The sequence below is a fragment of the Portunus trituberculatus genome, chromosome 20 (assembly GCF_017591435.1).
Source record: "Portunus trituberculatus isolate SZX2019 chromosome 20, ASM1759143v1, whole genome shotgun sequence".
Taxonomy (NCBI): domain Eukaryota; kingdom Metazoa; phylum Arthropoda; class Malacostraca; order Decapoda; family Portunidae; genus Portunus; species Portunus trituberculatus.
In genome coordinates this window covers 12,241,358-12,252,652 of record NC_059274.1, presented here as the reverse complement: position 1 = coordinate 12,252,652, position 11,295 = coordinate 12,241,358, and the positions used below count along the sequence as shown (strand labels likewise).

The 11,295-nt window shown below is 44.6% G+C and overlaps 1 protein-coding gene across 2 annotated transcripts; it reads right to left on the bottom strand.

Annotated features, from left to right (window-relative positions):
* Positions 1-290: 290 nt before the first annotated feature.
* On the bottom strand, positions 291-11,003 carry LOC123506722 (histone-lysine N-methyltransferase SMYD3-like). Of its 2 annotated transcripts, none has more exons than XM_045258988.1 (9): positions 10,435-11,003; positions 10,104-10,281; positions 8,151-8,220; positions 7,597-7,724; positions 6,041-6,217; positions 2,647-2,785; positions 2,095-2,259; positions 1,630-1,792; positions 291-1,155 (listed from the first exon to the last, which is right to left on the bottom strand). In XM_045258988.1, exons 1-9 carry the CDS (start codon positions 10,584-10,586, stop codon positions 843-845), a joined length of 1,485 nt encoding a protein of 494 aa, XP_045114923.1. In that variant the 5' UTR covers positions 10,587-11,003; the 3' UTR covers positions 291-842. The 2 variants fall into 2 exon arrangements, with proteins under 2 accessions (XP_045114923.1, XP_045114924.1); XM_045258989.1 differs by having other exon boundaries at positions 10,104-10,277; positions 10,435-10,574.
* Positions 11,004-11,295: the final 292 nt, after the last annotated feature.

Here is an 11,295-nt window from a genome sequence, read left to right as displayed (position 1 = left end):
AGTTTATGCCAGCTTTCAGGATTTAAGACCCCACATGACCCACCAGTCACTGAAATAACTGCAGGACACGTGACATGACTTCCGTGGCGCTGGACAGGTGACTAATGTGTGTGTGTGTGTGTGTGTGTGTGTGTGTGTGTGTGTGTGTGTGTGTGGTGACAATAAGTATTATATAATGGTAATGAACATATATGAAGACTTGCATTATTAGTACAGTTTAGTTTCTTTCTTCATGTTTTTCTTTTGCCTCTAACATCTGTCTTTAGAAAAAGGTGACTGAGACGCATATGTGTTTATTCTAAACTATATTGTACAGAGAGGAAGGAACTTACCATCCTTTCTCCTTTCATTCACTTTCCTCATACCTTTGTCACTTCCTTCTTGCAACCCTTTTTCCTTTGTTTCTTGCCATCACCCATTTCTACTTCACTCCTCAGTACCGCAAGCGACACACGCGACACGTAGCACTCACTAAGTGTGCACAAAACACCTGCTGCTTCTGTGACATGAAGAAAACACTGTAGCTTTGACTGCCGCATCCTACCACCACCAGCACTATCATCAGCTAGCGTGCGTTTTGCGAGACTGGCGACTTTGTTTACCGAGGACTTAACTACCTCCTCTCTACATGCGAAAATAGACACAAGCTTAAAACCTTGAGGTGTTTTTTATCCTTTAATCTTCGTACAGATTTTGCAAGCTCTTTCCTCACCACAAGCGGCAGCATAGCCCTCAAGATGCACCTGAACTCGGAGATAAAGAAAGCTGTTGCTCACTTCACGAAGCGCTTCGAAAATCCACTTCAAGCATATGAACCTACTTGATTCACTGTCCTCTGTCCCTCAGCTCCTGCCCCGGGCGTGGGCGTGACTGTGGGCCTCGGCATGTTGTTGGCAGGAGGAGGGAGCAGTGAAGTGGTTCCCGTAGATGAGTGAGCGTTGAATCTGTATCTTCTTCTCCTCGCTAGCTTGAATGAGTAGCCACGTGAGATCGTCGAACACCAAGCGATGGTTCGAGCCCAAACCAGCCTCCAGGATCTCCTCAGCCTCCCTCAGATGCTCGAAGGCGTCCGAGAAGGCCAGGTTGCATAGCTCGATCTTGCCCAGCTTCATGAGGAACAAGCCATAGGTCGGGTGCTTAGCTCCGTAATAATGTCTGTGCCGAGGAAACGCCGGAAAAGTCATCATTCTATTGCTTCTGATGTTATTTGCATGTACAATATATACTGGTGCCTTTACTACCACTGCAGTTACGGTAGCTATTTTCATTATTACTTCTACTATTACTACTGATGCGTTGATTCTGCTGTTGAGTTTGTTGTTACTCGTCTTTGTGCTACTATTGCTAATACCACTCGTGCTATTATTAAGTTACTGCCATTATCGCCCCCTGCTGATTCATCTGGTACATAATACTGCTGGTTCATCTGGTACAATACTCCCAATACTGTCGCCACCCCTGCTAATAATGCTCGTACCTCTGTAGCTTTTACTTCTAGTCCATATTGCTATTGCTGCTGCTGATATCACTACTGTTGTTACTACTGAGGTGTCCCTGCTGCTGTTACTACTCATGGCACTGTAAGACTAACGGAAAGGTTATGTGGAGCGGGAAGGAAGGACGTCTCACCTCATGGCCGCGTGGTTCTTCTTGGCGAGTCCCCAAGCGGTGTGCCAACCCTGGCGGACGAAGATGGCCATGAGCAGGGTGTCCAGCGCCTTGGCCCGCAGCAAGTTGAGTGGGTGCATGAGGCCTTCCTGCGCTGCCACCACCTCCATCCACACCTCCAGGTCTGACGCACGCATGGACGAGGAAACAAGACACTAACAATATACCTACAGTTTGTTGCATAACATAAGCTTCATTTTCAGTCTAAATTCTTCAATGACTTTCTCGCATTTGTAATTGTAATTGATGAGTTAATTAGTTTATGAGTTAGTCGGATGCTTAATCAGTAAGCCATTTATTCATTTGATCATTCAGTTAGTCAGTGGGTGAGTAGATGAGTGGTTGATCCGGCCATTTAATAATTCAATTATTTAGCTTAGTTTGTTAGCTCTTAAAAAGAATTATTAGACACAGGGACATGAGCACCTGGGTTTGCCTCGTTCAGATCCTTGAGATGGAGGCGCGTGAGGTCTGCCACGCGGCGGTAGTCTTGCCTCAGGTTGTCTGGGAAGGATTTATTACAGCACGCGTCGCAGGGCCCCACGGCACCCTCGGCTTCCTCATCCAGGTGCACCGGGGAGCCACAAGATCCTGTACATAATATAAAATCGTGAAGACAATTAACAAGACTGGACATTTCCCATGACTTTCACCCAAGCATGCCGCCAAGTGTGTGAATAGAATAGCATAGAATAGAATAGATTATTTATTAGTATGCTCAGACTTTACAAGTAAAGCATGCATGGAGCACAGGTCCGTAGTAAACTAACAGTAACAAGAATAATAATAAGAATAGCCATAAGAATAATGAAAGACATACGTTTCTCAACAGAAAATAACAAAACGAGATAAAACTGTGTGTGTGTGTGTGTGTGTGTGTGTGTGTGTGTGTGTGTGTGTGTGTGTGTGTGTGTGTGTGTGTGTGTGTGTGTGTGTGTGTGTGTGTGTGTGTGTGTGTGTGTGTGTGCGCGCACCTACCACAGGGCACCGTGGAGGCGAGACGGTCATGGGCGTCATCCCGGCACAGGCGACAGTCACAGGTGAAGTAATAGTGGTGGGCAAGGTAGTCCTGGCGGTAGGCGCGGGTGTTCATGATGTCGAGGTAGCTGATCCTCACCTGTGGAGGCACAAAAGGAAAGGAAGCGTGGGATGCGAAGAGGCTGTCTGCTGTTGATGAGAGGCATGGAGGAAACGAGGGACTTGAAGGACGGAGCTGTGAGGAGTGTGGGTAGGTATAGAGGCAGTGTAAAGATACGTACGTATAATACACATGTAAACTTGATTAATGGAGCTTTCTTTAATAATCTTGCCTCATACACGCTACTAACCTAAGTGTGAGATACAATATACATTTGTAGGGAGTGAGTGTGAGGCTCTAGAAAAAAAAAATAAAGATATTCTGTTGCTCATTCAGACCGAAGGATTACCCGCTCCTCATATCTTTTGTATAACCATCAATATAGCATTTGAATATTAGCCAGTGATATTGTATGAAAAGCAAGTGAATATATCAGCATTCAAATACATTTTTACCGGAACCTTTGCTGATTTTCACTTCTCAAGATATCTCCAGCTATACATGAAAATAACTTTACTGTAGCCTTGCTTTGAATTAGAACTTCATGAATCCCACAAGCCAGTGCGTGTGCCAAGCCATGCCCGGAACCCCACACCCCGCCTTTCAGTAACAATATCTCACTGGCAATTAATTCATATGCAATTTATACAAGACTTTATCATCACACGGAGGCCTTGAGGTGAGGTGGAGGCTTTGCAGTATTAATGAAGCGGACAGTAATCACTCCTGATCGATTGCGAGGTCGACCGTAGAGACACTCTACGTTTTTTTACTTTAATCTTCACGTGATGAATGTCAATAGAGTCTCGATAACACACTAATGCGCCTGTTTATACATGTATGGGACCATTATGTTCTCCTTTTGTAGACTGATGACCCGTATGTGTGTGATGATGTTTACCCTCCTTACTTGATAAAACGCGATATATATATAATCCTAAAATTCAGTCCCTAAGCTCTTCTTCCCTGCCACCTTTCCCTTCCCCCTTCCTCCTCCCTCCCCTGATCCTCCCCTTGGTGCAAAGATAGCGCAAGAGGTGAATATATAGTCCCGGGTGCTGCCTGCCTCCCCTACCCATGACAGTGCTCAATGCCAAAACCCTTACCACACCTCTGCCCTTCTCCGTCCCTCCAGCCTCTCCCCTGTCATCACCGCCTTACAAGGAAGCATGTTGAGAAGACACACAGACACACAAACACACACACAAGCACCAAGACATCGTTCACTGCTCCCACACCCTGACCACCCTCGTGCATTTTCTAAACATTCAACTATAACCAACACCGCGAGCCTGCCCCGACCTGCCCCCTTCCCTGCGACCTTGCCAGAGGGGAGGGTGAGGGTAGCAAAGGTGTACATGTGGGCGTGTTGGCTGGGCTGAGACTAATTTATGAAGCTTTAATGTGTCTTTCTTTTGAGGGAATAAGAGAAGGGTAAAGCAGAGAGAGAGAGAGAGAGAGAGAGAGAGAGAGAGAGAGAGAAAGAGAGAGATTCTTCCTCATCTGTCATTCTTTCCAACGCATTCATGTCTTTCAACTAACTCTGTTCCCTCCTTTATTAATTCCCTCTTGCCTTCCCTTGCCTCCCCATCACGCCTATACATATACAGGGCTGTACCGGAGCAGGTGCGCGCCAGATGAGGGGCGAGGTAGCCTGATACACCTGGCTTGTTAACGGCAACAGGTGAGGATGTCAAGTCTAGGCAGGTGACATGAAGTAAATAGATAAGAAAGGTGACAATGTTAAAGTGCTTCTCTTCTGAACATAGTGAGAAGTACTTGAAGAAAATGAGGTGGGTGAGTTATTTATTAATCTGTCTGAAGTGATTAACCCCTTCAGTACCATGACGTGTTTCTATATTCATTCTGGTTACTATTTGGTGATTCTATACAGCTTCAGTTACTCATGTGGGGATTAAAATAGTGAAGACTGTGGCCATTATTTTTTAACTTCCATAGATTCTTCCTAATGTAAAATAAAGTCGTTTAATCATACCCAAAATTCAAGGTAAAAATGCGTCCCAGTACTGAAGTGGTTAAGGTAAGTGTTGAACAAAGTTATGTGAGTTGGGAGTAAGTTTGAGACAGTTATAGATCACGATGTTTTTTCCTTTTCATGCTGTAAAAAATCTACTTATCCTAATACAAAATTTCTAAGTGGACGGATGTATTTATGAATGAGGTAGAAATGACTTTAAATATTCTCTATTATCACTAGTACACGTTTTAATAAGTTCTAACAAATGTTCACGATGTTTTCTCCTTTCCATGCTGTAAAAATCCGCTTATCTCATTACAAAATATTTAAATGGATAGATGTATTTATGAGTGAAGTAGAAATAACTTTAGATATTCTCTATTATCACTACTACACGTTTTAAAGTCTTAACAAATGTTCACGATGTTTTCTCCTATTCATGTGGTAAAAATCTACCTACTTATCTCATTACAAAACTTCTATGTGGATGGATTAATTTATGAATGAAATATAAATGACTTTAGATATTCTCTATTATAACTACCACACGTTTTAAAAAATCCTAACATTACCATCAGGAACTTATTGTTATGCTTGTCTGTAGCGGAACTCTTCTTAAAATCAACTAAATTTCCTTATTATTGGGAGAAAAGTCTACTCCAGTTATCTCATCCTTTGTGATAATACCTTCTACTTAGCTACTTGTACACTCCAGGTTGTATTTGTCTAATTGCGTTTACTTCACTCTGCTCGCTCAGTTGCATTTACCTGGTAGTGATATACAGGGCTTAGAATACACCCACGTGGTCTCGTATACATGTCTATTAATACCTATCCGCCCTTCCATTGTGTGTGTGTGTGTGTGTGTGTGTGTGTGTGTGTGTGTGTGTGTGTGTGTGTGTGTGTGTGTGTGTAGCCAACCTTACCTGTACATCCCTTCTCCCATACACAGCTCTTCTTCCTCCTCCTCCTCCTCCTTCTCCTCCTCCTTCTACTACTACAACTACTACTACTACTACTACACTCCTTCTCCTTCTCCTCCTCCTCCTCCTCCTCCTCCTCCTCCTACTACTACTACTACTACACTCTTCCTTCTCCTCCACCACCTCCTCCTCCTCCTCCTCCTCCTCCTCCTCCTCCTCCTACTACTACTACTACTACTACTACTACTATTACTATTACGACCACTATTACTAGCTGCTGTTGCTGTTGCTACTACTACTACTACTACTACTACTACTACTACTACTACTACTACTACTACTACAGCTCCTCCTCCATGTAGCACCTAACACTCCCCCTGTTTCCCCACTCACTCTGCTCCAGTCCAGGTTAGGCCAGTCCACCAGGGAGCGCACCACCAGCTTGTTCCTGAAGAAGGTGACGAAAGCGTTGGCATGGCAGTCGTGGTCGATGTAGGACGCTGCGAGGTACAAGCTGGTGCCGATCGGTGTGAGGCGGTCGTCCAGGAGGCAGAAACTGTTCACGCGGACCTGGGTAAAGGCAGGAATTGATTGATTTGCACTAGTTGATTGATTGGGACTCCTTCTATACCTGAATGATTGATTGACTGAGTGATTATGAATGATGAATGATAGACGAAGTGAATGTCTATTTGAATAAGTGAATGCTCTTTAACAATGAAAGTCATGGCGCCGTGAGAGACTATATTACTAAAGTTTCATGTAGTGACGGTTTTATCTGTGAGCTTCTATGAACGGTAGATTTGGTAAACGAGTTTGTTCTGAATCAGTAGTAGCTTTAACCTTTTCATTCTTATCTAGTTCATCTTTCATTAATTACTAGGCACTTTGAGACTCCTTTATATGTTCTGCAGCCAATTTCACCCATTAAATTCGCTATAAATCGCAAAACATATTCTTTCTAATCTCATTTCATCCCTGCAGATGTTTATAAGGATTTCACGCATTACTTCTAGTGCTGTTGACTGTTTCATATCGTAGTGAAGGACTCATGAGAGGACTGGGCAAATATACGATTAAGAATGAAAGTTGGATATAACACCGTGGTTGTATAGCGCTGCGAGAACCCAGAATGCAGAGGTGAATAGTGCAGAGATTTTTTTTTTTTTTTTTTTGTCTGCAGACTTTGCTTAAAAATAGATTTGGCTCGGAAGTTCGTTGTGCGTCAATGGCAGATTTAGGAGAAGACTGGACAAATATATGATTATGAATAAAAGGTGGATATAACATCATGGCCACATAGCGCCGCGTGAAGCCAGGAAGAGACATTATATTAAGAATTATGTATGGATATAAAATACGAAAAAAAAAGCATCACACATACGTCCTGATGATTTAGTAAAGGAAAGAAATTCAAGCAAAACTGTCAATATGGATTAAAATAGATTATAAGAAAAGTTATATACTTATATGAAAAAAGAAAACAAAATCTGCACTTGAACATCACATAAAATATAAAGAGAAGCAACGTGAAACAAAACGATCAAGCAGCATGCAGGAAACAAGAGGGAGAGAAGGCAAATAGAGAGACAGTTCATGAATACCAACGTGAAGCAACAGTGAAGCTTAAAACCAAACACTAACACCAAACATCAACACTTCTCACAAAAGTAATAATTAGGCTTAAGGTCTCACAAACTATTTTCAGAGAGAGAGAGAGAGAGAGAGAGAGAGAGAGAGAGAGAGATTGAATATCTATCTGGCTGAGTCTCTCTCTCTCAGTGTTGCCAACAAAATCATGGAGGAAGAGATACTAGTTATGAACCTGTGGCTTAGGGTAAACACTTTTATAAACGTTCCTTCCTCAGTCACCCCCCACACCGACCCCATCACACACACACACACACACACACACACACACACACACACACACACACACACACACACACCTTGCCAAAGATCTCCAACAGGTAGTCCCGAGTGGGCATGGCTCTCTTCCCCACCAGCTGGCGAAGGTCTGGCATCAAGCTGTCCAGGTTCCTCGTCTGCTCCTCGTCCCTGTTCACTTCCCTTCGGTCTGGCGGGAGTCACGGAGAAGGTGGTGGGGGTGGTGGTGGTGGTGGTGATTGTGGAGGAGGATAAGGAGAAAACAGAAGGTGAGGAGGAAGAATGAGCAGATGAAAGAAAAGGGACTGAATATTTATTGTGTCTCAGTGTGTGTGTGTGTGTGTGTGTGTGTGTGTGTGTGTGTGTGTGTGTGTGTGTGTGTGTTCATTATAGGTTACTCTGTATACTTACATGACATTGTATTAACTTATTCATCTGTCTATTATTGATTTGTTTTGACTCCCCAAGATTAGTGTGATGTATAAATGAGTTTACTATACATAATTACATTTCACTCCATTTCCCTCTTGTCCTCTTGAGAGCTTGCTATTGGGATGTAGAGAATAGAATAATATCAATGTATCACACACACACACACACACACACACACACTTACGGCTCACAAGGTCCTTAAAGCGTCTACTTCTTTTGTCGTCAATCTTCTCCACACGCGCCTCACCGCCGTCCTGTCAGGCGCGGAGTCAGGGAGGAAGAAAAACGGCGGTCACTCTCACACTAGTGGCCAGGGAGGGAAGGAGCGAGGCAAGGCAAGCGGTAATTTTCTGAAGTAAATATTTTGATCACGCGAGTTATGGGCAAGAGGAGGAAGGCGGAACTTGGAGGGTAAAAGTCTGAAAATAATCGAAGTTGTATATTTTTTCCCTCCCGTTAGCATATTTATGTTCTCGACTTTACTATATTACATTTCTTACTCTGGATCTGATGGTGCTGCTTATTACAGTCTCGTTCAGGAAAACAGGTCAGCGACTGTTGGCTCTCCCTCTGGCTATCTTAGTCCTCTGATTCTGGTTGTCTCTTTTAAAGTTTTTTTTTTTTAACTATCTGTTTATCATTTTTCATGCAAGAGGGGAACAGAAAGAGTGAAATAGGCCCACATAATTGCTAGTCCCCGTGCAGGCAAGAGAGAGCTAGCCAAAAGAGAAGAAGGAACCTCCCTCTTAAAGGAGTTCACGTCATAGAAAGATGAAAATGCAGAAGCAAGTAGGGAGCTCCGGAGTTTGGGCTTTTTTTTATGTTATTGCCTATAGCGCCTGTAGGCACACTTGAAGAGTACATGTGGGAAGCGCTGATAAGCTTCCGCCCATTAGTGGCGCAGGCAATTTTATTTATAGTGGTGCCCATATTAGGGTCCATATCACCACCCAAGCACATCTTCGGTGTAACCACCTATAGAACCAGGGTATCATGGTGACATGTAGGTAACTTTAAACCACTCGACAAATGGCATATCTTCAAAAGGGTTTGTGGTAGGATTCGAAACTACGCGTGGACGTCTGTCCGATCCCACACTCACCACCTTATCCACTACGCCACCGCCTCCCTGTGAGGCTCTAGAATTACATGTTTTTATGCATCTTTATTTCCGTTCATAACGATAAGCAAATTATGTATGCTGTTTAATAAAATTTTGCATAATTTCTTGGAGTTGACTATCTTATCAAATTCCAAGTCATCCATGAAATTCTTTTCATGGATAAACTTTTCACTGCGATATGCAGCAGTTCACTGCACTAAAAGCAACATTCGTATTTTTTACCCAATTTCCTGCAATGAAAAATTAAAAGGATGGCTTTCAGTGAGTAGCCAGTAGAGTGTTTGGAAGTGGCTGCACAAGAGCAAGAAATGGCTCAGGGTGGTGAGTGATTCAGCAGGAGCGCTGTGATGAGTAGTAGTGAAAGAGTTAAACACGTCATAAATCTGTTACAGCTTGATCTTATGAGTGTGTCATGTGTTAAAGACAAGCATTATCATTTTTGTCCTGCGAGACATGGGTAAGACTAGTGTATCGTTTCCAATAGCGTTATATGATCCCGTTGTTGAGACGCGCTCAGTCAGTCATGCAGTCAATCAATTACTTTGGTTTAGACATGTTGCGTAAGGCAATGACTGTGTTCCAGGGAAGGAGGAGTAGAGGATGGAGTTCCTAATTTTGTTTACATAATGCAATAAAAGTTGGAGATAAGATGCAATATAGTTATTGTGGAGTTGTGTGTGCAGTGCTCCTTCACTCCTGACAAGCCTAAAGTGTAGTCAGACAGTGACAGCCTCGTGCCGGTGTGACGTGAGCGGCTGGCGTGACTCAGATGGAGGTTGAGCAGAAGAGCGACGGGTAAATAAGCAAATGGGATCCACTCGATAAAAATATACAGATTAAGAATAATTATAGCGGACGCATCAGTGTTGTCCGCACAGCTTGGGGTCTGACACTTACATTCATAATATACTGGTTCTGTATTTAGTGAAAGTATAGAACGCGATAAATCAGACAAAGTCAATAAACGTAAACATGAGCCTACCGTCCCGCGCCCTTCCCTCACCGAACACTGACCTTGAGCACCCAGATGAGCCTCGCGAGGAACCTGGCGGAATCCTTGGGCTGGTAGTTCGGTCTGCGGCGAAACACGGCACACTCACGCCAGTGTAGGGCACGACCCAGGTCCCGACACATCTCGCTGCAGTAGTAGGCACGCCCACACCCGGAGCATCTCATCAACAGGCGGTCCTTCCTGGGACAAAGGAAGGTTATTTCACTGAGGACACACCAGCGGCAGAAGTTTTGGGTGGATGCATGAGCCTCGAGGATCAGGCACTGTCTGTTTACAATGCGTCACATTGTCATGGGTAAGTGACAGTACATCTGAGAGCTTGTCAGTACTCACACAAAGGAGACGAAGCAGTACTCGCAGTAGCAGCCGATGACGGAGGAGTCGAGCAGCGTGCAGAAAGGCTTCGAGGTCAGAATCACGTCGCCTCTCTTGACAGGCTTCTTAGCCAGCAGCGCCTGAGCCCTCAGGCTAATGTAGTCCCGCATGACTGCTGCCACGCGCCCACCTCGCACCACCTGTCGCAGGGCACTACTTGGCCCTGCCCCGCCCCGCAGCCCCTGACTCACGCCCCACCTACTTCCCCACACCCACCAAGGTTGGCGCGTGACCCAACACCTTGACTTGGCTTCTTGGCGTGTTGGTTGGCGGCGGTGGCGTCGGTGGTGGTGGTGGTGGTGGTGGTGGAGGAGGAGGTAAGGACGGCGTGGCACATGTGGTGAGTCGGCGTGGCGGCGGCGAACACCTGGGATCAGTGCGCCAGCTGGTTTCCACCTCTTGGTGCTGTCTAGACCCTGTTATGGGGTTGACGTCACCACAACACGTGTATGTGAGGATAACTCGATCCCCGTCTGTGTGTGTGTGTGTGTGTGTGTGTGTGTGTGTGTGTGTGTGTGTGTGTGTGTGTGTGTGTGTGTGTGTGTGTGTGTGTGTGTGTGTGTGTGTGTGTGTGTGTGTGTGTGTGTGTGTGTGTGTTCTAGCAGTCTGTCAGGCCAACCTTTATATATCATAACTGACAACTGTGAGGAGACCTAATAAGTGTAATAATAGATTTATGAGCCAAGCAGGAAGAGAGAGAGAGAGAGAGAGAGAGAGAGAGAGAGAGAGAGAGAGAGAGAGAGAGAGAGAGAGAGAATCACACCAGAAAGGTAACGATGAGCAACAGTAACAGAATAACATGGACAGGAAGAAACAGAA

Excerpts from the sequence above, each read along its gene's own strand:
- LOC123506722 (XM_045258988.1), bottom strand. The coding sequence starts at position 10,586 with ATGCGGGACTACATTAGCCTGAGGGCTCAGGCGCTGCTGGCTAAGAAG. Across the intron at positions 8,221-10,103 it reads GGCTCATCTGGGTGCTCAAG|GACGGCGGTGAGGCGCGTGT; the intron begins GTCAGTGTTCGG and ends CGCGCCTGACAG. Across the intron at positions 1,156-1,629 it reads AAGAACCACGCGGCCATGAG|ACATTATTACGGAGCTAAGC; the intron begins GTGAGACGTCCT and ends TCCTCGGCACAG.